The 26,582-nt window shown below is 39.7% G+C and overlaps 2 protein-coding genes and 1 long non-coding RNA gene across 3 annotated transcripts; 2 read left to right on the top strand and 1 right to left on the bottom strand.

Annotated features, from left to right (window-relative positions):
- The first annotated feature begins 611 nt into the window (after positions 1-611).
- On the top strand, positions 612-4,768 carry mfsd13al (major facilitator superfamily domain containing 13a-like). Its single transcript, XM_079233853.1, has 7 exons — positions 612-796; positions 1,609-1,923; positions 2,028-2,459; positions 2,662-2,816; positions 2,929-3,012; positions 3,635-3,778; positions 4,580-4,768. The coding sequence occupies exons 1-7, from the start codon at positions 629-631 to the stop codon at positions 4,719-4,721; spliced, it is 1,440 nt and encodes a 479-aa protein (XP_079089979.1). The 5' UTR covers positions 612-628; the 3' UTR covers positions 4,722-4,768.
- A 1,189-nt stretch (positions 4,769-5,957) lies between these two features.
- On the bottom strand, positions 5,958-6,933 carry LOC306749305. Its single transcript, XR_013771178.1, has 2 exons — positions 6,501-6,933; positions 5,958-6,362 (listed from the first exon to the last, which is right to left on the bottom strand). It is a non-coding gene; the product is annotated as an uncharacterized lncRNA (long non-coding RNA).
- A 2,532-nt stretch (positions 6,934-9,465) lies between these two features.
- LOC306749939 (ER lumen protein-retaining receptor 2) lies at positions 9,466-16,111 on the top strand. The gene is made up of 5 exons (XM_079233298.1): positions 9,466-9,597; positions 11,447-11,547; positions 11,645-11,803; positions 11,922-12,174; positions 14,787-16,111. The coding sequence occupies exons 1-5, from the start codon at positions 9,507-9,509 to the stop codon at positions 14,819-14,821; spliced, it is 639 nt and encodes a 212-aa protein (XP_079089424.1). The 5' UTR covers positions 9,466-9,506; the 3' UTR covers positions 14,822-16,111.
- Positions 16,112-26,582: the final 10,471 nt, after the last annotated feature.

Below are 26,582 nucleotides of genomic sequence, written 5' to 3'. Positions count from 1 at the left end.
CACCGTGTGTGGAGGAATGTGAACTACATCCTCCCTGTGTGTGCGTGTGTGTGTGCGTGTGTGTGAGGCGTTAAGTTGAGACTGTTTTACAGCAACGTGGCAAATACACTCCAGCATCCGGCAGGTGGCAGATATAGCTGAGATAAAAGACCAGTATTTTTTAAAACCTCTTTATTGTAACCGAATTTTGAAATCATATTTTAATACGATTTAAAGTCAAGTTCTAAAGAAAAGCTTAACAGTTGAATATGTTGGGGGTGGGGAGGAGGTCCCCGTTGAACTAACATTTTGCTTCCGTTGACAGCCATTCTTGTCGACCAATCACATAGCAGCAGATTGAACCAGAGAACTCTTCTGGCCAATCAAATGTTTGTTTTGTTTGTGACGTAGCTGGAATCGAGTTTGACATGATACAAGTTAAAACAGTTTCCGCCAACACAAGTAGTTTCCTCAACGGGGGGACAAAACCATCGTGACATCATGTAAATGAGACGACTGGAACAAGAACAAGCTCCGCACTGAACGCCTTTTTGCTATTATCAATCATTTGTAGCAATGCTAAACAACAGGTAACTTCGTTGTTACCTGAGCAGTCGCGGCCGCGCAGAAGACACCCTGATCCGGGAGAATGGATGCTTTCCGACGTGCGAACTACTTTGGGCTCAATCCTGCAGCTGTGGCTTATTCTATGACTACACTGGGAGCTGGCATGATAAACAGCTTATTCAGCTTCTACTATGTCAAACTTTTTGTCAATAAATACAATATATCAGAGGGAGCGTTCCACAAATCACAAGTGAGTATGTTATCTATCGATTAAGCTGTTGTTTCTTTTCTTTCTTTTTTTACTCTGGATCATTCATTGTTTATGGAAGCTCATTTCTGACACTGTGATGAAAACATTAAGTCCTATATCGAAATTATGAGATAGTATCTCATAATAATGATATACTAAATACAAATTATAAAATAGTATCTCATAATTATGACTTAATGGATCTTAATTTTTTATTACAGTGGCGTAAATGGGCTCCCATAATTGTTTTAGTCACATGAACTCACTGACACTTGCATTAGTTTGCATGAGGATATGTGTTTGCTGACTAGACAATGTATGTGTACATAGAGGAACAATAAATTATGGCTTACAAATAAACTCTTGTCCAACCAGAGAAGCTACTCTGAAAAGCTGAGCGAGAGAGAGACCTATAAATACGTTTTCCAATATATATATATTTATATTTGTACATAGTAGTCAAATGTCGTTGTCAAATTCAAGCCACTCTGTCAAATGAATTGTGTGTGCACATCTACTTGGCCATTCAAGATGATTCCGATTCTGTTATAGTTGATACATGTTTGAGCAATAAGTGAACAAATACTCATTACAATTTCCCAGAGTGTGGGTTGATGTCTTCGTATTGCATATTTCATCCGGCCAACTGTCCAAAACTCAAAGATAGTCAGTTTACAATCATGTAAATTACAGAAAACCTGCCATATCCTCACATTTGAGAAGCTGGAATGAGCTTCAATAACAACTCTCTGTTGCTTGACTTATCAGTTAATAGAGCCCTACTTTAAACATTTTAATCAATATCTCCACAGGTGGTGTTCATGGTGTGGAATGCAATCAACGACCCTCTTTTTGGCTACCTGCAAGATAATTCCAAGGTGCCTTGCTGCTCTCAGAGACGTCTCTCCATCCTGTATGGTGCTCCCCTCTACTCTCTGGCTTTTCTCCTAGCCTGGTTCCCATGGCAGACCTACGCCCCCGGTGACTGGTTGAGTGGCGTACACTTGATGGTGGCGCTGTGTGCTTTTGACGCCATGTTGACTTTTGTTCTGCTGGCACAGTGTGCGTTGTTTGCAGAGATGTCCAGCCACCATCAGAGCCGACTAAGACTTGTGAACTACAGCCAGGTGTGGACTTTGTATACCAAACGCTTCCACTTTATTTCCTCTGAATGCCTCTCAGCCAACAGGGTAATTAATCCCTCTCATATCCCACACCTTGTATTTCCCAGGTGGCGTCTCTCCTTGGCTCCTCCAGTGTCCTATTCTGTGGTGTGTTTTCCAGTAACATGGAGGACTTTGCGTCCTTCCAACGCTTCACAGTGCTGATCGCTATCCTGAGCTGTCTCTGCATGCTCTACACAGGCCTCTACAGTGAGAGCCACTTTGATAACAACAAAGGATCTGAATTAGAGAAAGAGAAGTCTCCTGATCAGACTTCCCATCAATCACTCTTTTCCTTCTCCATGTTAACAACTTTGACATGGCAAATTCTGAGCAACAGGGACTTTCTACATTTTGTGTGCATGAACTTCTTCCAGGTTTTCCTGTTGGCTTTCTTCAATAATTTTACCATGATATTTGCTGAGCACCTGATTCCTCCAAATGTGCTTCCATCACTGGCCAAGAGCATCATGTACGGAGCAGGATTCATCTGTCCACAGGTATTGTCCCTCACTGGCTTTTCATCTTCTTTTGTCCTCCCATTACCTCAAAGGACCATATTGACTGTTACTTACAACATAACCCACTCTCAGAGCTCTGTACAATCACCTGAATGCAACAGCAAGAACATGTGTGTCATCCTACTTTATAAACTGCTACTTTATATGAATGTGCAGTTCCTGACCCTTTTCTCCATCCCAGTTGTTAGTATTGAGCTGTCAGGGACTGATCCGGGATCTTGGCTACTACCGGATAATCCTCTTCACCTTCTACATAGAAGCTGGAATGGCAGCTGTCATGTTTGCACTCGGTCCTCATAACTACTATTTTATGGCTTTCTTTCTCACTATTAACATGTAAGAGGTGATACAACTGTTAGTCTAACACGCTTTCACTTTTTCTTATAATTACAGTTTATTTTCAGTGCACTTTGATTGAGTTATACCGTCATTCTTATCTTTTATGCAGGGTCATGATCCAAGCAGCCTTCAGTCTTTTTGGCTTGCCTTTGGCTGACGTCATTGACACAGACCTGCAGAAGTACAAGCGCAGGTAAAACAAATATCTTCATCAGCATACTTCCACAAACTCAGTCATTCTTCACATACCCATTTACAGCACGTCATCAGACAATAAAAATGAAATTATGCAATAGAACACTTTTGTAACCAACGCCAAATGATGTATCTAATGAAGCCAATCCGTCATGTTGTTATTGATTTAAGTCAAGTCAAGTCAAGTCAACTTTTTTTATCAAAAATACCACATGTGCAAATATATAAAAAAATATTTAAAAAAATGTAAGCGTTGGTAAAAGTGACTGGTGCAAAGAAGAAGGGGGGGGGAGTGCTGGGAGGGAGTTCAGCATCCTGATGGCTTGGTGGATGAAGCTGTCCCTTAGTCTGCTGGTTCTCGCCCGGAGGCTCCTCATTCTCCTCCCAGAAGGCAGGAGGCCGAAGAAGTGGTGGTTGGGATGAGTAGAGTCACCCGCAATGCTGAGTGCTTTGCGGCCAGGTGTGTGTTATAAATGTCCTGGAGGGAGGGGAGGGGGGCACCGATGATCCTCTCCGCTGCTCGCACTATACGCTGCAGGGTCTTACGGCAGGATAACCAAACATATTCTTATTATTTGACTGGTGATATTGTATTGTATTGTATTTTGCCTCCTCTACAGTTCCCCTCTTTCCTCCATGGTCTTCGGGACGAATGCTCTGTTCACTAAACCGGCTCAGTCTCTAGCCCCGATGATGGTGCTTAATATCCTCAACCAGTTTGGATATGAAGAGCTGAAGGACGCTGCAAGGGATTCAAATAAAAGGTACAGAGTTTCTTGCTTCTTCTCAATTTAAAGGTCAAAACTTAAGTCGAACCAAATGAGTCTAACAACAACAACAACAAAAAACTTATTAAAGCAGTTATTTTTATGGATGGTAACCATTCTGTTGTAGTACTACTTCAGTATCAAGTAATATTTGTTTGCTCCCCTAGGCTTAGCCATATTCTCAAGTAAAATATGAATATTATAAGCGGTCCACTGTATACTTTATATTACTGCCAACCATTTCCCAAACATGCCTTAAATGTTCAGTTTGATGTCCAGCTCTCTACACGTGCCACTATATTATGACAATTAACTTCCAGTAAATTGATTTGTGATGGATTGAAAGGATGGGTTCACTCTTCACAGGTGTGTTCTAGGAGAATAGTCCAGTGCATTTTACGACAGACTCAAAAAAATATATGAACCTTTCAATTGAGTTTCAAAGGAATAGGAGCCAGTTTCTCCCTGGAAGCAGCAATTGGAAGCTAATCTATAAACCTTTATTATACTCTGGAAAATGAACATCTGTCATGTAAAGTATACATAGTTTAGTGAGCGTGGTCCTTTTTTAAATAATTTATTTTAATGGTTGGCGATTGCAGCTTGTGCTGTTATTCATATCAACATCTTATTCAATCATTATCAACATCTGCCGAACATGCTGAGGTTGTTGCATTTACAGTTTCACATTATTGCCATAACACTGTGCAACAAGTGAAATGGTGACACCTACATCGGCACAGTTATAAATGAATATAAACGTACAAACACTTGAACACAATGTCTCATTGTTTGCAGCGCCTCAGAGAGTCTCCAGAATGTCATGTTCTACTTGGTGTGTCTGGTGCCCATGTGTGTCGCTGCTCTGCAGGCCCTCGCTTGGAGGCCGTTTTCCATACGCAACAGTCACACAGTCGACAGAAAGTACATTGACGGCTAAGCCTGTTGCTATTTCTACAACTGGGATTTGAGGAAATTATATATATATATAGATATATATATATATATATATATATATATATATAGAGAGAGAATTAACAGGAACATCCTGTGAGTTTGCTGTGCTCTGCAAAAAAGGACCAATACCTCAGAAGGCGTGTGAAACATACTGTTTTGTTCTTAATAGAGGAACTGTACTTGGTGAAACATTGTAGCTGAATGTAAATTAGGTTAAGTGATTCATACTGTAGTGAACAATAGAAGTATGCATCTTTCCCTATGGTAACAGCGAATTAAAAAGAAAAAGTCCAAGACATTGTTAAAAGGAAGCTATGTACAAACATATTTAGTTCAATCAAGGACCTTTTAATTCCTGCCTTGCTCCAAAATACAGTAATTCAACTCCATGCATTTATTGTATTGATCTGTAGGGCTTTACAGACCTGTGTGTCACTGTACATGTTAAACAATACTTGAGGAGAGCTTAAATGTTTTAAGTCAAAACGTGGCTCACACATTTTAGGCTTAATCATTGGAGATAGAAGGCTGGGAGGGAATAATCCACACAGACTTTGCACAAAGGATGTTTGAGTGAATGGTATGAATCCAAAGGTTCATATCACAGCTTTTAATGTGTAAAAATGTACATTGCCATGTAAACATCCACTTTGACTTAAAGTAAATGATAATGTTATCTGTCTGGATTATTTCTGTTGGTATTTGAATAAAAGTTATTGTACAGAATATGACACCGCAAGTTGCCTAACAAACACATCAGGTTGTTAACATATTGCCTTAATGTAAATGTATTCTGAGTTAGGGTTAGTTGTATAATCTTGATATGATACTATCAAAATATTATGAATCCTCTCAAGGGAATTGTTGTTGTCTTCTAAAGCCTTATTTGCACTGTTGCACAATTGCAAAATTAGGTGTAATCTGATAAGGAAAAGTATTATAATAAAAGCCTGGAGTGAAAAACTAAATAAATGAACTAGTGGGAATTCCTTGTTTTGTGTGCACAAATGCACGGGCCACACACACACACACACAATCTCACAAGCCTGGGTTCACCACTTTCCACTTTCAATAGTGAACAACATGATCTGTCTTAAATTACCTGTGCTACTTTCTATTCCTGTACATTTAAACTGTTTTCTATCAGATGCATTACCATCACAAATATATAAAATAATTAAATTGAGGAATTAAAATCATGTGACTCTAGATTTCTGAATTGAACTGGATTTTCTTTATTTCTTTTCCCATGTAAACACTGTACTGGTTTTCAAAAAGGTTGAAGGTGCCCCCACAATCATTACAATCAACAGAACATAAATAAAACTACAAATGCCTTAAGAGGGAGCTGTCTGTCCATCATTGCTGAAATTGGAGAAAAAGGTTGTTATGTCTCACTTCATGAGAAAAGGTGACCAAGCACACAATGTAGTTGCAGCCTTTGATGATTTGCTCACTTTCTCTGTCACATCATGGCGTCCTCTCTCAGGTGTTTTTTATGGCAATACAATGTCCTCTCAGTCCAGATGATGGAGTTCTGCGACTGTCATTTAATATCCTTTTATGACACTTAGAGATTTTGATAGATGTCATCAGTTGAGTTCTTGCACTCTGTACTTGCAGCCTGCAACGTGATTAAATTCTATATGAAAATGGTGGCAAGACAATGTACTTTCTGTAACACAAACTATGCAGAAGTGCCACGCTTACTCAATCTTTCTGTTGACTAAATCGAACCACAACATGCTGCAACAACATTTACCTCAGCTTGAGAATGGTTTCTGCTCACAGTTTTTTTGCTGTTGCCCAAGTTCCTTCTGCTGTACATTTCTTGCAGCACATCACGAAACTGTGCCTTTTTAGCAGAGTTTTTCTGTTTCGAAAGTTGAGAATGAATTTGTTATAAACCAGAGACATTTGGAGAGTGCTTTTTTCAAGGTATTAAGAAAAGCTGGTCAACAACTGCTTTGTCACTGGAGTTGCTGTATGAGCCTTTTTCTGGACAGTTGTTCCTGTTCCTCTTTTTTTTTCTGTTGGCTTTTCCCCCCATTTCGTGAACACATCAAACACAAATTGTTAAGAAAATCCGATAGTTTTCTCCAACCTTGTTAGTTTTGGGCACACTTCTGCAGATGCTCATATTGCAGCCATACTGGAACCGAGAGGAACACACATTTCACAACAGTACATTTTCAGTATTTAGTCTTGTTTTTATGAACTTTGATAGATCTTAACAATGCACAACATTTGAAATTAAATATGTAAAAGTAATGTACCTTCTTTATCATTAGTATAACTACTGCCAAGCTGTAGATGGCCAAGAGGACACATGATACCATCATAATGGGCCTCGTCATTGCTTTAAATCGTTCTGAAAACAAAAGAACAGCTGTCTCTCCCAAGTCATGTTAAATCAACACATCTGTGCTTCACCTGTAATTTTACACTCTTACCCCTCACGACAAGAGTTGTACCCAACCCTACATGTTGGGCGCCGGGTGCTGGGTCTCCACTCGATACTGCAGCACAGTGGTAGATCCCGCTGTCGTTAACGTGAAGTGACTTAATGTGTAAAGATGCTCCGTCCAGACTGTACTTCGGAGATTCGCTACTCTGGTTGAGACGAAGATGGAAGTTTTCCCTAAAGGCAAACCACTCATAATGCAGGCCTTTGGCTGAGCAATGTGAATGGCACTTGAGAACAGCATTTTGTCCGCTTTGCCGCCACATCACCTTGTTTGGCTGTGATAAGCAGCTGTCATCTTTTGTCATGCCCTCTGGAATGAAAGGCGAAACATTTAACAGATTAAACATTCAACTTCTTGCCCAAAATGTTTCAGAGAAACCACAAAGCTACTGTTAAAAAGAATGTTATGCTTAATTCATATTGCTTATGTGGAAAAGTCCCTTTAAAAAAAACATTATTCCCTAAAGGACTGATTACATGATGCTTAGAAAGACATCTTACCTGTTACTGGCAGGTAGCTGAGCAGGAGAGAGAACCAAATCAACCGGTCCATGTCTGAGACTTGGCAGCTTGAGAATGATCACATTATTACTTGCATGAGGCTGACAACATGGGAAGCGGGTATATTGCACTTCCTCAAGACTTTGTTCCTACTTATTTTCCTATCCTTTGCAACTGAACGGTAACTCTGTGGATTATCATAAACATGAGGCATTTAATTGTGTTTATAGTCAAATGACATAATAACGATGGCATTTATGATATCAAGTGCAAGTAGTTTTACAGATGAATTTACATGTTTGTGTCATTATAAATCAGCCTGTTATCACCAAATATGAACACCATTTTCTGTAAGAAGTAGTTAGAAGTGAACCACATCCCCTTTTGTTGGCGATGGAGTAATCTAGGAAAGGAGGGAATTTAGAAAGCAATATGCAATGTGGAGGAACGGTGACACGGCTGAGCCTATATGTGATGTTGTTCACTTGACTCAAAAGACTATCAGCAAACTTTTTAAGGAGGTAAAATACAGCTATGTATACATAATGCAATACACAGCATAGGACCCCACTTTGCATTAGGGCTCTGATGTTGATAATATAAAGATGCAGCACAAAACAAAACAGAGTCACCAGACAGGTAAAATAGAGCATAAAGAAATACTATAACAGAACATTGATTACATTGTCAAACTGCAGCCTCAGCCCTCATTCTTTTATTTGACTTCAGCTATACAGAAGCTTTGATGAAAGTGTTAAACTGGACGAGCTCTTCACTCATGTTTCTGATTATCATCTTTTGATTCAACTATTTTGTCACATTACAATAGAAGACAGTTGTGTGGCGTTTCATAAACTGTTGTCTGCATATTCTTATAATCAGATTATATTCTGCATATAAACCATAACAACATAAAGGGATATGAGGCACACATATGACACACATTGTTAGTGGGATAACGTATTTAATTCAGCATGTTTGAAACTGAACAATAAAACAGTTTGTACTCTGAAAAATATCTTGATTTCACTTTCATATTCCTTCTTTCATTTCCTCGTTAATGAGGTAATACTTTGAACCGGGTTGTTTATGTTGTTAATAAAGTAATACTTTGAACCGGGTTGTTTATGTTGTTAATAAAGTAATACTTTGAACCAGGTTGTTTATGTTGTTAATAAAGTAATACTTTGAACCAGGTTGTTCGTGTCGTCTGCATGACGCACTGTAAGAATACATGGACGAAGTATTTAAGATGATCTTTTTTATAGTCTTCAAAACATTGTAGTTTCAACACTGCAAACCGACGTCACTAAGATCCGCCTGCTGTCGCGTCATAACTACGTCGTTTAGTTAACGTGGAGTCGGATACTAAACACCGCGGTTGTCTTTTCCTAACTCCTCATGAATTCTCCTTCCCATCTTTCCTTGACCCTGTGACGTTTTCCACAGAGGTCAAGGAACAGTGGTTCGGGTTAGACGTTAGGAGGTCATGTTTTGACTATTGGACTGCAGCCTCCGCTCCTTTTCCGTTCAGCATGTTGAAGGCGGATCTTCTCGTGCTGTCACTCAGCTTTAGGTCCAATCACAATCCCTCTGTGTGTTTTCTCACGCCCCCTTCCACGTCGACCTGCACTCTCGCCATATTTCCAATCCTGGTTAGCCCGCAGACTGGCTCGCTGCTAAATTAAGAGAAGCTTTCACAAAAAGACAGCATTTAGTTGGAAACGATCTACTTCCAAGTAGTAAAGGGGCATCTGCGTTCGCTGCACAGCTAGTCTCTGTTATTTTCATTCTGCAACAATGAACATCTTCAGACTGACAGGGGACCTCTCTCATATGGCTGCTATCATCATCCTGCTACTCAAAATATGGAAAAGCAGGTCGTGTGCAGGTGAGCCCTAGCTATAATTTATATTACAAATGCCTCATTATTATTTCCCAAACGTTGCTGATTAACTTTGTCTTTCTTTAATTTGCTAAAAATGTCGTTTTAGCTGTCTCTCTTCACCAACAAGCTCCATGCTAAAGTTAGCTGCATGCTAACGTTCCCCACTCATTCATTGGAGTCTACGGCTATTAGCGTTAGCATTCAGCGGGCTAACTGCTGATTACAGACATAAATGTCTGCCTGGACCTTCCATCACTTCTAGCAGCAGACTACGTGCTAGTTTTACTACAAATGTGTATATTTAAATATTGAAGTCAGCAATTAATTATAGCTTTCATCATCTAACTAATGTTAACTTTGTTAGGATTTGGCGCTAAACTAGCTGCATGCTGCGTAGTATATTTTTTTAGAGGGGTATTCCTTGCTTCTCTTTTGGTGTTCGGTTTTTCTTTCTCTACACATCTCCCATCCATTCACTCCTGCTCTGTTAGTCTGAGGTTTTGTGCTCGATTAGTTGGTCTGGCTTCTGACGTGGCGTTCCAGGAGGCGCTGCAGAGCTAGATGAGCTGCGAAAGTAGATGCTTTTTCTTTTACCATGCTTCGTTCTCTCTGTCTCTTACAATCTGTATTAAAGGTAAACTGCACCTTGAAGCACACACAGATAATAATAATTTGTGGTGTGCAGTCAAGAGGACACACTGGGGGATCCTACTTTGGTCATTTGGAGTGCAGTGATTGGCCCAAGGTTTAATTACCAAAACGCTCTCTTCCAGGACTGACAGACATGCAATATATGTTGTGTGTAGTAGATAGAAAAAGTGCCATTACACAACGGAGAAACAGAATGGTAATATTAGGTATATTAAAGTGCACTCGTACACATGGATCAGATGAGATATTGATCAACGTCAAAGTGTTCCCAAGCACTGCTAGGACTCTGAAACCTCCTGAAAAGAGGACAGACTAAACTTGCACTGGCAGAGAGATGGTATAAGCAAAGATCCAGTGAACTCTTGATCAAGCTCCTGGAGGAACATGACCTGCTTATCCTTTCCCGGAGTCTGAAGCCCATTTCTGCACGAGTTAGGCTGAGAATCAGGGGTACGTTTAGGAACGTTTGCCAGGCGATCACGGGGCTGACAGGCTACAAATCAGCTCATTCAATACATTTCATTTTGAGTTTCCAATTCGCCTTACATGCATCTCTTGACACTGTGGGAGGAAACAGAAGCCACATAGACACAAAGTATATACAACTCCAGACCTTTTTGCTAAGACGTCAGTGCTAGGTGACCACTGCTCTGCCACCCAGTATGGATCTGTATGCATTTTGAGCTTATTTGCAAGGTAAGCAATGTCATATCTAATCATAGTAAAGGTCAGGGAAAGATAAGTGATGGATGTCCATTTCTGCCTGTGACCAAAAGGATATTATGAGGTTCTGTTTGGCCCTTGCATCCTTGCTTTCGCATGACTCCCTGCTATGTCTGGGGTACTGTGCAAGTGCAGCAACCCAAATCCATGCACTTCAGTGGCTGTTAGGCCCGCCAATCTGTTAAATTGGTTTGTGCTATTTCATTAAGATGGCATTAGTTAGTAAAGTATGTAAGATGACTCTAAATAAAGTACACTATACATGTATTTTAACTATGTATGCCTATAAAAGCAAGTCCAAAAGGACTGAGACTGTTGATTTTTCCAGATACATATTCATCATGTTTCCAGTAGATGTCACCGTTCAACAAGGAAACGTTTTTATGATTCATGTTTTATCCAAACTACTTGTGAAGCTGCTCTGAAGTTGCTGATGGTTCAACATGAATGTTAACTCTGCTTTATATCTCTGTTCAAGGTATCTCTGGAAAGAGCCAAATCCTGTTTGCTATCGTGTTCACCACACGCTACTTGGATCTGCTCACTTCCTTCATCTCCCTCTATAACACAAGCATGAAGGTAAGACCCCAGTCATGTCTCAGCTCTGACCAGCAGCCTTTCATACAAGTCCCTTGCCAGTACCTTCAATGACGGGCTTCTCTGCTTTGTTTACCAGGTGATCTACATCGGTTGTGCGTATGCCACAGTCTACCTGATCTACGCGAAGTTCAGGGCCACCTACGATGGCAACCATGACAGTTTCAGAGTGGAGTTCCTGGTTGTTCCTGTCGGGGGTCTTGCTGTTCTCATCAACCACGACTTCGCTGTCCTCGAGGTGGGTTCGACCTCACATATTGTTGTCACACTGGGACATAAGAGCGAACCACAATGATGAAAGTCCTGTTGTAAACATATTATCTTACTTTAGTATGAATGATATACATTTTCATCAGATCCTGTGGACATTCTCCATCTATCTGGAGTCGGTGGCAATCCTGCCGCAGCTCTTCATGATCAGCAAGACTGGCGAGGCAGAGACGATCACCACCCACTACCTGTTCTGCCTGGGCCTGTATCGGGCCCTCTATCTTTTCAACTGGATCTGGCGTTTCTACTTTGAAGGCTTCTTCGACATGATCGCCATTGTGTCCGGTTTGGTCCAGACTGTCCTCTACTGTGACTTCTTCTACCTTTATGTCACCAAAGGTGAGTTTCCTGTTTGTATCATCCATTATGTCATTATATAACCATGGAAAAAAGAGAGTAATTATCAGACAATACATGTAGAACAAAATGATGAATTATCTTTTGCTGTATAGGGACATTTGTTATACAAATGAAATATGGTGTTGTGACCAATTATTATGTTTCCTTATTCTGCGACCGTAAAAAGATTTTGAAGTCTATCATAACACAATAATAATTATAATAATACATTTTAATAGGCACTTTACATGGTAAAAACAGAAACAATAAAAGCATTAACAATATAAACAAGTCAGATAGATTACATGACGGTAAGAAACAAAAACATTAGCATTACAGGTTAAACGCAGATATAAATATATTCGTTGTGCAGAATGTCTGAGGTGCTGGGGGAGAGAGTTCCAGAGGGAGGGGCCAGTAATGGAGAAGGTCCGATGCTTGGACAGAGTAGGAGAGGTTAGGAGGTTGGCGTTGTGGGTGGGGGCGTGTCGGTGCAGGAGGTCAGAAAGATAAGAAGGGGTTTAGGGTTGTGAAGGGCTTTGTTTGTGATGAGGAGAATCTTTAACTGGATTCTTTGCTTTATGGGGAGCCAGTGGAGGTTTTGAAGGAGTGGGGTGATGTGATCTCTGGAGTGGGAGAGCAGTGGGTGGTGGGGGTGATGGATTTGATGGAGATGTAAAGCTGGTCATCAGCATAGCAGTAGAAATGGAGACCGTGGTCGCGTATGATCTTGCCAAGGAGAAGGAGAGCAAATAGAGGAGGAAGAGGAGAGGGCTGAGTACACCATCTTGGGGGACATCTTGAGAAACTGGCCCTGTGTCAGACTTCAATTTATTGATACTAATTAACTGTTGGCAGTTGGAGAGGTAGGCTGTGAACCAGGAGAGGGCTGTGACAGTAATGTGGAGGGAGGACGAAAGGTATTGTGGTTAAGAGGACCTTGGGGTTGGCAGAACCGAAGTGAATAATGCTGAGTAGTAGCAGGAGTGTGCACTATTGACAGCTGTATGTATTTCCTGTAAGCCAGGGTGTGTACTGTGAGATCGGTTTTGTTGTAGAGTCGCTCTGTGAATTTTCTGAGGCGGAGTTCAGGGGTATATCAGGTAGCAGTCTGGGTGAAATGCCTATATGTCTGTTGAAAGAGTTATTGGATGATGTCATTATTTTTCTAGTCCTAACTGGAACGAATCCTTTCCTAGAGTACCTTCAATGAAGGAGCTCTACAATCCGTACTCTCTGTAAAACATCATTCTAAAGTTCAGCTGAAGCTAATTTGTGGATTTAGAGGTCTGAGCTTCTTGAATCAAGTGGTCTTTTTAGTAAGACATTCCCTCTTTGTATTACTGTCGGTTCACAGTACGCAAGGAAACAGTCCCAGGAAACCCACAAAGAGGAATGTGTGCTCATATACACTTTGGAAGTACGCACTTGATTTGGCAAACTCAGACTGATGTAGCTTCAAATTAGCATCGGTTGAATTTAAAAAAAATCAATTTATCTCCCGAAACCACAACTTTGGATTTGTTTCTCTGTAGCTTTTATTGGAATGCACTCTTCTGCATGGCAGTGCTTCCAAAACTGCAACTATTTATACTAGTTTGCTTAGAAAAACTTGGACATCACAGTTTGTCAGTTACTAGAGCCAAATGTTTCTGCGCTGTAACCTCAATACAGTCGTTTTCTCAGTGCCAAAATCTAGTTGAGGACCTTTTCAACTTCTTCATTGATTTGGTGGTTGTTACCTGAAGCCTGTTCACACCTCAGGAACCTTTTTAGGATTGTAGGAAACTTATTTTCATAATGCATATTGATCAACAGCACGGTACATGTGCCAGTGTTAGCCAAAAGGCAATTGTTCCACTATCCCTCAGCCTGATGTTGAAATTTGCCATTAAAACAACAATTACATCAATTCTCCAAAATATTAAAACAATTATAACAGGAGAAAGCAAACTAGAGTCTAAATTCAGACACATTCGCCCCCAAAAGGTCTTAGTCGTACTTTCTGATGGCCCAGGACCAAGAGAGAAAAACATTAGTTATATGTCTTTAATCAGTTTACTTGAAACATTTCCAAATTAGATTCTTTATCTTTTTCAAGGGAGTCCTGGTCAAGACGGCAGCATAAAAAGTTCACATAAAATAACAAACAACAGACTTCAAATATGACATTTCACATAAGAGACAAGCAGTTTTAGTTGCCATTTGTTTGATGTTGTTAAGCTAAAATAATAATGCATAATACACTGGAGACAAACGTTTTCAGTCTCCTTTTTCTCCTCAAGTGTCTCGTCTCTGTGTTATATCTTCTGTGTGAAAATTGTGTCTTAAGCACTCCATTGTTTAAAAAAAAAGATGTAATCTCCATGGTTCTTTAGATGTGTGGAGGGATAAAAACAGGAATGTGCACATGGGAATTCTTTTCTCTCTAATTCCTGGAAATATTTAGTTGAAAAGGGTCTTTATAACCCTTGGGGGCTACTTCTGAACGCAAATCAATGAATTCTCCTTTAAACACTCCTTGAAAGAGGAAACTCTGGCACAACAAAATGTTGAGAATCATCTACAGGAGAATGTTTTCTGACTGTCTATCTTTCTATCGCACTCCTCAGTGTTGAAAGGCAAGAAGCTGAGCCTGCCGGCATAAAACATGCAGAAGGAGATGGAGACTCCCAGCAGACTCAGGGGGGTGTGGAGATGACATCATGTAATCTCGTGACCTACAACAAAAGATGCCTGAGACAGAGCGCCAACTATCGGGGGGGGAAAAACACTAGTCTTCTTGATGGATCTGGTAAATGCCAACAAACACCAGAGCTGAACAAAAATCATAGCTGGTCAACCTTTGGATTTCTGCGTTCAGCATCTTGCCTTAACTTCTTTTCATTGCTGTTCAAAATAGGAGAAAAGGCTCTTTTTTTTTCTTTCTTCTTTTTCTTTTCTTTTTTTATATGTATACGCTTGTTCTTGAATTTGTTTTTTAATGTCTCAAATAGGGTTGACTCTAAAAAGTACCTTGTTTGACTTAGTAATGAAATGCACAAATGTACAGTCTTATTAAAGAGTGCGAAAAAGAGGTAATGTGTCAGAGTGCCTGATGAGGATTATGTTGACTTTCTCACAGTATTTCATTTTTTTTTTGTTTCTGAATATACTGTTCTACATGTACCTTCTCCTGGAATATTTAAAGATGCCAACAGCAACATTTACACGCCAACACACATGCATTTTGTAAAAGCATCGCTTTCTAAAATTGCTCTAAACTTGCTCTAACTCTATAATTCTGAAACTTTTTGTAAACAAAGGTCATTAGAAGGTTTGTAGTTTCATCTCATCAAATTAATTAATTTAATGTCAGCAATCAATTAGACATTGATATTAGTATTTTTCAAATGGTGGATATCTTATTTGGAATGAAACCTTTCATGTGTTTATTGATCTTTTTTCCTCAGCTTACTGTAATGAAGGGGAAATAATGCATCAATTGTTTGACAGCTTTAATGTAAAAAGAAAAAAAAATCATATTTTTGATGTAGATCAAGCAAAAACGTTGTTTCTGCTAGCGTCAACAAACTCGGCAACACCTTAAAACGGTGACTTGTCGGTTATCTCAAGGTTGAAATCTCACTGAAGTTGAGAGTAAAGCAATAAGGAATCTCTAAAAAATTATATTTTGCATTAAAATGCTGCAGCACTTATACTGGTTGACATTTTAAGTGTATGTCTAATTAAATAGATTTGATATGGTGCTGGTCTATACTCGAGTGGTGTTCAATGGGTGCATTTCTATTACATTTATAGGCCTCTTGATAACTTTTTTTTTTTCTTATTCAAATTAGTCATTCCTAAAGAAATATTTCAACTTTCTATGTCTTTGTGGTTGTTTTTTTTGTTGCATGATATCACCTCCATTAAAGATTTTATGAGAATCACCCTCCGTTGCTGTTTGATTATTGAAATCATGTGAGAATAGAAGTACACCTTTTATTTTTTAAGGCACATTAGGTTTTGACCACTAGTAGTGTGATGCACAGTGATAGAGGAAGTGTTGAGATCCTTTACCTAAATTAAAGTATACATACCACACTAGGATACTCCGTTACAAGTAGAAGAAAATGTTACTTCAGTAAAAGTATGCAACTATAATCAGGCAAATGTAACTAAAGTAATAGAAGTAAAAGTACTCGATGCAGAAAAATGTCCTCTGTGGCTGTTATACTATTAAATAAACGTTACACAAAACATAATGTCAAGTAAACTCATAGTTCCAATAAAGATTATTACAACCAAAATGCATATTAAGGATGGGCTCCTTTCCTAAAATCACATCAGGTTCCTTGTAATACACAAAGATATCTTATGTGGAAAAATGTATAGTCGTATCAATTAATGTGTACCATACAACAGATTGCATTTTATATTGCCAATGATGCAGCGTTTCTGGTTTCTCCATCTCTTTTTTGACAAAAGACCAGCACAGATGTGAATCCTGAGGAACATTTATTCAAGGCTACATTACGAACATACAGCATTGTGCTCTTAGAGGAAACGGCAAACAAACATATAACAGTTCTTTCTAGGGCTCCTTTTCAAGGTTCCTTGGTTCATTAGTCAATTTGTATGCTTTTCTTCATGCCGAATGACTTTTTTCCAAGAAACCTAAAAGTGAACACAAGATATGAAGTGGTGTCTGTATGAAGAGAAACTCAGTTTTACAGATCAATTAGTCGACAAAAAAGTGCACGTCAACTAAGATTTCTTTGGTTAGTTTTTCTATCGTGTATTTCTTTTGCATAATAGGCATGGACATCAGATATCGGCAGAGATAAGCTTAATCAACACACACGCCTTTTCAGACTGAAAACCATAATTTGGAAAATGGAATAGCACATGGCTTAATCACACTATTCAGCCATGAGTCATATTTTCTCTTTAACTCAATTACTTGAAATGAAATGCCATTTCAAGATGACTCCATAGTGCATGTATAGGTCATGTAGTACAAATTAGATTTACATAAATCTTCTGCATTTGACTAATAAGGCAGTTGAAAGATGAGTTATTCAATGCTTTGGCTGTTGTAGACATTTAAGTCTACTTGTATAGAGAGCATTATCTCTATACAAGTAGACATACACATTTTATAAATAAATATGAAGCTACAATATTTAGGCTTTCGACATACAGAAACCATCAGGAAGTATTTGTGCTTAGAATATTAGCTGAACAGGGTACATTCAAGGGACTGAATCCCGGCAACAGAGCTTCAGTAGTTAAGGTTGCTGACACTCAGCGAATTTTCAGCTTTTCCACATGAAAGTTGACAATTCGAGAGAGAAGAAGAATTAAGCCACTGCATTTCCTTCAGTTTTTAGCTTTCACATTCACTCTTCTTGGACTCTTCCTGATCCTCCTGGACTTTACCTCCCTGGCAGGAATAAAGGACAACAGAGAAGAAAATAAAAACAATGCAGAAACAATGTCACAGATATTAATACTAATACTGACATTGCACTGTATGTTTAATTTGCACTTGCCTTTTTATCTATTTCTTTTTTTAAATTGTATTTTAGCCTATTGTATACTTTGGTCTTATGTTTATTTTATACTCTTTTCCTCTTCTGTGTCTTTATAGACTTCTTTATCTTCAACAAACATTTTTCTCTTCCTGTCTTTTTTCGAAACCTCATTATGTAAAGCACATTGAGCTGCCTGTGTGTATAACATGTGCTGTATAAATAAACTTGTCTTGCATATGTCCTTTAATAAGAGAGGATCACTAATATCAATTGACTTGATTTTACCACTGACCTTTCTGTATGGACTATACAGTGTGGTCAAAACAAGGATACAATTAAATCATGCGAGGTCCCAAAACATATTTTCAAATTACACATTACCTTTGTCAGATAATAGCGACTGAAGATGTTGGAGCTGCTGACATAAAGAGCATTAGAGATGAATGCAACCATGACAGAGAAGAGGGCGATGCCGGGGAGCACACACATCAGAGTCACCCCTCCTACAAACAACAGGAACACTGACATACACACAGAGAAACAACATGGGGTTTGGTTAATAAAAAGTACATTTTAGATTGTAGAAGGTAGGAAATTGTTTGTGACATGATTACAAATACCTTCAAAGAAAACAAAACCGACAGCCGACATGACGATGGTCACAAGAGCAAAAGAGAGGAACAGTCCCACGGGCAGTGCAGCCATGGCGCTGAACATCAACCCTGTCAGAGCTAAGACGGGGTGGCTGCTCAGGTACTGACCGACTCTCGTGTCCATCAGCCACGCCACCTGTGAAAGAGAGAAAGACATGATGCAGCCGTCACCTTCAGGTAGAGAACACGGTCCCCTCTCATTTGCTGATGGAAAAGCAAACATGTACACGGAAAATAAAGAAAGATGTCTGGTCTCTTGTCACCTTGGGGTCGTCATAGAAACGGTTCAACAGGCTGTTCCATCTTCCCCACAGCTTCTGAAACTCGGTCACACTGTTGTTGCTGCCGTTGTGCTGCATCCTCAACCTCTTCTGACCAGACTGCAGAACATGAGGAACACATTAGTCAGGTTAGATAGAGACTACAGGTTTCAAGTGAGCCAACAGTGACTGGATCAGAAGACAAGCCTTTAGTTAGCTAACAGCTGGAGGCTTCTGTTTCACAACAAACAAGATTTAAGAAGATTTCTGAAAACACATGACAAAGTTAAAAAGTACAAACCTGAACAATGAAGTAGACCTGGTTTCATTCACAGCTCAGAACATATGGAACTGTGTCCCGTAGTTGCCTCGGTCCCTCCTTTTAAAAAGATCACAGCTCTACTTCCTCCTCCTCCTCCTCCTCCTCCTTCTCCTCCTCTTCCTTCTCTTCCTCCTCCTCCTGCCTTCTTCGCCTTCTGGATTCCTGGTAGAGAGACTCTAAAAGGCTTGTAGGTATTGTTGCTGACATCTGCTGTTCGCCAAATATGTTTCAGCACAAGACTGGGGGCTTTACTTTTCCTTAGAATTGCTTCAGGGTTATTACATATCATATTCATGTGACGTATTTTCTAAATTATTGGGAAAAGATTAATCTAAAACTCATAAAATACATAATACAATTTGTTGATATCGGTACGGTTGAACTCAATTTCAAAATAAATTAGAAAATAAATGGGAGCAGTATATTTTGCAGAAAAATGGAATACATTAACAGCCGAAATAAGCAGTTAATCATCAATAATTAAAGAATGTATTTGTGTTTGTATTTATTTTATACTTTATTTTGTATTTTACTTTATACTTCGGTGGAAATAACACGGAAAGTTATACTGATAACCGGTATTCTAACTGTTACGATGAGGTACCAAAAGATTTCTGAGCTGACATTATTCACAATTGTTTTACGCCCTCCAGCAGTCCCATCGGGCCTTTATCGGCAGACCTCGGTTTTTCTGACAAAGTGTGACCGTGGTCCGTGAGTAACCTGCAACTTGGGTATGTTTCCCCCCTGAATATAACGTTTTTGCCCATAAGACTTAATAGTAACTTATACAACTAATAAACACTAATGAAATCCACGCTCTACCTTATAACTGTAGCAGTTGAGCCAAAGCATGCTACTACTATGTCTATTTACAAGACTGAAGTTGGCTTGTGATTCACCGCTTGTGATTTAATAGTTGAGAGTAAAATTAAGGGAAAGTGAAATTACCTTGCTGAACACTTGATCCTCTGTGTTTATTATTTTTACTACATCTAAAACACTTGCTAGATTTATTCCGTTCTTTGCACTATACAAAGTTAATTTCACCCGCTGGACAATCACATATCTTCTCTTCCTTCTCTGCCATATTACTCATTGTCATTAAAGGACCACTTACACTAATTATGATAGATGTCATGGCCGGCCTTCTTTGCTTCTGCCTAATTGTGCCATAAACTACCAATCATCTTTATTGGACAGGTGATGAATTGTCTATTAATTTGTTTCTCTCTTATTGTCTCTCAGGAGGCCAACATTGTGGCCTACGTTAGCGAAGGATTGAGGAATCCATTAAGAATTATTTCCTGAATGTCTGTACGAAATAAGGAGCCAACCAGTGCACACGGAAATACAAACGAGGGGAATCACAAGTATTTCTCCAGAGATCCAGTAGATGGAGTTCAAAGTTTACTTGAACCCTTCAGACTGAAACTGCTCCTTCAAAATAATGACCACACTTTCTTCTCTTCTGCTCTGTGCTGCTATTAGATTGTAACAGCCCGATTTCTCCGTGAGGCTGATCAGAATGTTAAATGGCTGAACTTCACCACCACTGGTGATTACTTCCTCAATCATAGATATGAGTTGCCATGGCCACCCACAAATTAAGTTTATCCCCTAGCTTTTTCGATAGCATTAAATATATGTGGGCACATAATTGCGAGGGAAATGTCAGTGTGGTCTGTTATGAACTATACACCAAAGAGAGACACCCCAAGGGCCGCTGGTGACAACTTACTGTGCGTGGACCCTTTATAGCTGCCGGCCATACTAATTAATCACTCTCTTTTTGTATTGAGGGGAAGGCAATGATTTGAGAGAGAGAGAGAGAGAGAGAGAGAAAGAGAGAGAGAGACTGCATCTACCTCTCTAGACTGCTAAACACAATGAACTCAGTGAACCCAGGCTTGTGAGATTGTGTGTGTGTGGTCTGCGCATTTGTGCACACAAAACAAGGAATTCTCACTAGTTAATTTATTACGTTTTTCACTCCAGGCTTTTATTATAATACTTTTCCTCATCAGATTACACCTAATTTTCCAACTTGACTTTCTTGTACAGTTGATAGCAGCTTGGTTGCTGCCATGCTTAACCACACATTCGTCACTTCATAACATGACCTGGATGTCAAACAGTAGACAGTTTTTGCTGAAAGGTTTCATCTTCTGTCACAGTTGGATAGAGCATTCAGCCAGTGGCTAAACAATCAATAGTGGTTCAGATTTCTACGCAACTCCTCATCATAGGTTACATAAAGCCTTTATCACACAGAGCGCGTTTTAGCAGCTTTTTAAAAAATGTTTTTAATGAGAGTGAAGTGCTTTGAGCATGCTTTTGAGTTGCGTTGTTCTTCTCAATGCGCCTTGTGTTTCTGAACGCCTCGAGTCAAAAGATATTTAATTCGGAGTGAAAAAGTGCCCAACGTCATGAATGTTTTTCCTCACTGTGGTGACTTTTGTTGGATACTCAGAACTTTATGAGTCAACCAACCATAGATATCGTGATCTGAACAGAAAACAGCAGGCCTAGAGGCAAATTGATGCATTACGCATTACTTAAAACTTAGCGAAGGTTGTTTTTATTGATTCATGGAACAGTGTGTAGGATTTTAAGGGGATTTATTGGCAGAAATTGAATATTATATTCATTACCATGTTTTTCTTACTGTATCACCTGCAACTAAGAATGGTTTTGTTTCCGTTATCTTTGAATTAGTAATTTCTATCTACATAGGGAGTGGGTTCACTGGAGACAAGTTTATAGGAATGGACAAACCAGTGCAGATATGTGTCAGCCATCAAGTTTGATCAGTATTAGTGGCTGCAATGAGCCTGCCTTCCTCTACAAATCTTTTTAAAAAGGGGTTGTAGTTTTGATACGGCTGCTCTCAATTCATGCTCAATGTTGAGCTTAGATCTGTATTTTGTTTTTAAAGACGCAACAGCAGAACAGCCGATCTGACGGAGATCAGCTTTTGGCAAAACACCAAGAATTGGCGAGTCGCGCAAGCGTAACCTGTTAACTGTTACGGTGGGTGGAGGCGGACACGGAGACGGCAGGGTAGGTGAAGGAATGTTTTTTTATTGAAATGACAGCTGATGGTTTGCAGGGCAGGAATCGAGTGCAGGTAGAAAGGTGTGGTGAGGTGGCGTGATCGGTGGTGGCTGGGCTGAAGTGCAGGTACTGGAATCCACTGAAATGGCGAAATAATCTGGCCCAGGTGAGAGGGAAGCCGGGGTGTTTGACAGGAGGGATTGATGAGAGGATTGCAGACAGGTGTTGGAGATGAACCCAGGTGCTGTGGCCAGGTCCATTTTGCCCAAGAAAGATGGGTCTAAGAAGCAGTTTAGCCAATCACTGATTAAAGATAATAATGAGTGACATACATTTTATCCAATCAGCGCCCTAAAAAACGTCCACGGAGGTACCATTCTCAGTTGGCCCCACGGTGCGCATTTGCGTCTCTCGAGGGCTAGTCTCTCGTTCTCATCTCACATGTTCTCTCTTGTGTTCACGTCTTGGCGTCTCTCGCAGTGTTTTTTCCTGGCATTGCCCTCTGGAACCAAGCGGCGGCGAGGGGGAGGCCAGGGTAAGCGGGCTAACGTTAGCTGCCACTGCTACACAAAGTGAAAACGGTTGTTTAGTTACAGACGTGGCCAATGTACAAGATGATGCCAAATGTGGGCATGCTATTCAACCAGCTGCAGAAGAGGAACATTGACCCTGTTTTCATTAAAGGACTTGTCCAGAGGTTCACAGACATTATTTAAAAAATCTGGTAAATAACTATATTTACTACTAGCTGATAAAGCTTTTGTTGTTAGAAATGTAGTGGGGAACGCTACCCAGAGAAGGGTTTTGAATGCAGCCCTTGGGCTGGCTCCTCCCCCAATCAGTATATATATAGGCATATATATGCCTTATATATATATATAAGGCATCACCTGTCACCATTCCTCTTTCGGTCCCTGTCCTGGTCCTGTGGTGGCTTGTGGTGAGTTTTAGATTCTTTCTTAGAGTCAGAATCTTAATTTGTATGTTGCAGCATGGTGTTACCCTTTTTAATCTCTTTTTTATCATTTGTAGGTTCACCTGCTGCTGTTTAGCTTGAGTCTGTTTTGCTTTAACTTGTTTTGCTTTTGCCCATTCTACTTTTCCTTTTGTTTGTTTTGCCACGTCTGTTTTGCTTTGGTTTGTTTTGCTTTTGCCTATTTAGAGGTTTCCATTTTATATCTGTTTTGCACGGTTTGGCTGTGATTTTAATCTGCATGTTTTGGCTTTTAGCATTGATTATATTATTTTAATTACTGTAATAAACATCTGGTTAATTTTATGAAACACGTCTCTGGCCAATATCATTAAAATCCACCAGCCGCCACTGGGCGTAACGTAAACATTTCCAAGAAAGTACAGGCATTTCGCCATATATTTATTAATGACGTTTTATGTCGGTGTACTTTGTACCTTTTTGTAATATGTGAAGTTCTCAATAAAGAAATTCTGCATTGCCCAACCTGTAATAGCTTCAGCTTTTGTAATAGCCCCACAGTTTGAGAACCACTGTGCTAAGCACTCATTCGGTGGCAATTTTTTTTTTTAGTTATTCAGAAATTTACAAGAAAATGGAGAAAATTAAAATATAATCATAACATGTGTTTAGCAAATGTTTTTTTTATTTGTGATTTCCTCTTCTGTTAATCACCTCTCAAATTCATGTTGCAGTGGTCCATTGTGTGCTCACTAGACTGCTAATTCTTCCACAACCAAATCAATTATCGATTTTATTCAAATGAGATCATGGCATCAACAATTAATGAAAAACAATGTTGTTTACCTGTGTAAGTGTACAATGCACTGCCATAGTGTGAACTGGGCTGAACTCAATATTATCAATCAACTTCTGAAATAATAAATGTTAATCGATCTGTACTGTAAATCATGCCACAACATACATATACTGTATATTACTTGTTTTAAGCTGTAACAGCACATACCCATGTGTAGTTCAACTATTACTACATGTAATGTCGTGGTTTTTTGTTTTGTTTTTTTGTTTGTTGCCATAAACGCCACATTCAAATTACATTTTTAGCCTCAAGTCATGGGATTGCAGCTTACCAAAAATTTAAATATGCCACATACGATAGATTGTTTTCCTGCTTAACAAAAATAAGACGGGTGAAACTAATGGAGTTGTTGTACGGCTCTTGAGACAAATGACAAAGCAGCACACTCTACTAGATGGAAATTGAAAGCTCTTAATGTGTCCCACATACCTGTCGTGCAGAGATACATCTGAGTGTATGAGAGCAGATTGACTGCGATATGTCCACTGGCACGTGCCGATAGTTGAGCAACATGTTGCAGCCAGGATGTGATTGATGGCCTGTCAGTAAATTCCAATTTGCATTCTCTGATTGTAAAAACTAATCACTGAGAGAGGAGGGGCGTGAAGTAATCTCCTGTGGTTCCATGCTAACTGATGTCTACCTATCGGTTCCTGTCCTCTGACTGGTGAGAGCCAGAGGCTCAAAGAGAGCTCCCAAGAGGGTGTTTAAGGGAGCGGCGGAGGATGGCGGACAGAGCGCTCGTAAACCTCTCAAAAGCTCACCAACAGCAGCAGCAGCAGAGTACACACAGGAGGATATACATTGTTAAAAATAAGAATATTGAGAGAAAGTAAGCATCATATAAGAAGATTACTACTCTATGTGCGTGTAGTAAGTGAGCTAGCTAACTAAGCAACAGGGCAACGGTTAGCCTGGAGGTCTAGGTCATAAAATCCACCTACCAGCACATCTAAAGCGCATTATTTCACAAGCTGTATAGCTTGTTTAATTAAATACAAGTACAATAAGTACTGTAGGGTAAACATGATTTTACTTGCAATTATTCAGTCTCTGCTGATTGCCAGGCAAGTGGTCCTAGCCAAGCTATAGTCCAACAAATAGCTAAGCTAACGCTTCATATTTGCCTTATAGACCTGAGTAATGTCAATCTGTTCGTCTACAGCTGAATGAATATATCTTCCCTAAAAGTCAGACTATTCATTGGAGCAATAATTGCACCCATAGACATTCAAACAATCCTGTTTTAGGAGTCACATGTTGCTTTTATCAGCGCATTGTACATCTCTTTTGATTAAGACAAACATCAGGCTTTTTTAAGTATCACCCACTTCATTATGGGCAATGATTGAATTTGTGATATTTAATCAACGTGTTTCCCCACATTCAATTATAATGAATCAACACAGCCGCTCCAGTCTATCAGAAAACAAACTTTTAATAACAAATTAGTGGAAATTCTCAAAAGTTGGGTCAGTGGGTTTATGGAAAAAAAAAGAAGGAAAAAAAAGAGAACCTGAAAGAAAAATGGATCTGATCTGCAAAATGCTGTTGCATTGTGTCGTTTGTACTGTACTCCTCATCAGATATGCATGAGGCGCCATTGTTTTGATGGATTGCTGTTGCTGCCATTCGTTCTTGCATTTTGATACGCTATTTGATTAAAGAGGGAGACTGCTAAAAGATGAAGCAGGATTAGTGACGGCTCTTCAGAGAGGATAAAATATAAAGAGGAAGAAGAAGAGGTCGTCATTAATACACGCTCATCCATTATTTGCAGCACTTTTGTGGGCGTCTGACCTGGAGGAGACCTTTTGACTAGATAAAGAGGAGGAGAGCAGAGAGAGAGGATGCATGGTGTGGCAACATGGGGCTGCAAGAGGAGTTCCTCTGTCTCATTAAACCTGGGACCATCCTTTTGTATGTTTCATCACTTCATGTCCCTGAAGAAGGTGGGGAGCGCCTCTTCTGTCCATGCGCCACAGCTTTAATGTCAGCTGCTGGACTCGCTCATTAAACCTTGTTTGATTATTTTGGACCTCAGTGAGGAATTCCTGCAGCAGTGTGTATTTTGTGCATGGAAAAGAGCTTTGGATCGATCATATTTCATGTGGTTTCTAGGGTTGCTGCAGTGCACCACATGCTAGAATATCCTCTGATCAAACTGTTTCGGGGTCTTTCACAAACACATCTTTTATGATGCAAACATTAACAAATTTGTCAGGTGCATGTGCATAATATCTCACCCATACAATACTGCCGGCGTCAACTTCACAGGGGACCTTTTGTGTCTGTAGTTGTCTGGATTTGCAGATTTTTTGATGCTCGAACCAGCCTGAATTAAGCACTACTCCAACATCAAGGTGGTGTGGTTAGCTGGATGAAAGCAGAGGCTGCACAGCGGGTAATACATTAAGCAGGCAGGTATTCAGAGCCACAGGCGAGGCAGCTGGGGAGAAGGATAGGTGTGATGAAAGTGGGATTAGCATGGATTCATCATCTCGCTCTATCACAAAAAAGCCATGAGTGCTACATGAAGCGACTCTGCGATCGTCAGGAGATGAGCTCAGCAGGTTTGTAGCACCTTTATATCTGACAAAACCTCAAATGACTTATTTTAGGTTCCAAACCATAAAGCCATTGAAAAGTGGAAGAGGCTTTAGGGCTGCATTTCTCTACACCATGAAATATTCATCACCAAATAAACGAGAAAAAGAAAGAAGGAGACGACGAGCTGGCAAACATGTAAACATTGGGTGTAAAGTATTAAAAACAATTGTTTTTGCAAATATTTAATTAAGAAG

The sequence above is a fragment of the Taurulus bubalis genome (genome assembly GCF_910589615.1).
Source record: "Taurulus bubalis genome assembly, chromosome: 17".
NCBI lineage: Eukaryota > Metazoa > Chordata > Actinopteri > Perciformes > Cottidae > Taurulus > Taurulus bubalis.
Note: the sequence above shows the minus strand (reverse complement) of the source record. Positions and strands in the feature narration are given on the sequence as shown.

Excerpts from the sequence above, each read along its gene's own strand:
- mfsd13al (XM_079233853.1), top strand. The coding sequence starts at position 629 with ATGGATGCTTTCCGACGTGCGAACTACTTTGGGCTCAATCCTGCAGCT. Across the intron at positions 2,460-2,661 it reads CAGGATTCATCTGTCCACAG|TTGTTAGTATTGAGCTGTCA; the intron begins GTATTGTCCCTC and ends TCTCCATCCCAG. Across the intron at positions 3,013-3,634 it reads CTGCAGAAGTACAAGCGCAG|TTCCCCTCTTTCCTCCATGG; the intron begins GTAAAACAAATA and ends CCTCCTCTACAG.
- LOC306749939 (XM_079233298.1), top strand. The coding sequence starts at position 9,507 with ATGAACATCTTCAGACTGACAGGGGACCTCTCTCATATGGCTGCTATC. Across the intron at positions 9,598-11,446 it reads GAAAAGCAGGTCGTGTGCAG|GTATCTCTGGAAAGAGCCAA; the intron begins GTGAGCCCTAGC and ends TCTCTGTTCAAG. Across the intron at positions 11,804-11,921 it reads ACGACTTCGCTGTCCTCGAG|ATCCTGTGGACATTCTCCAT; the intron begins GTGGGTTCGACC and ends CATTTTCATCAG.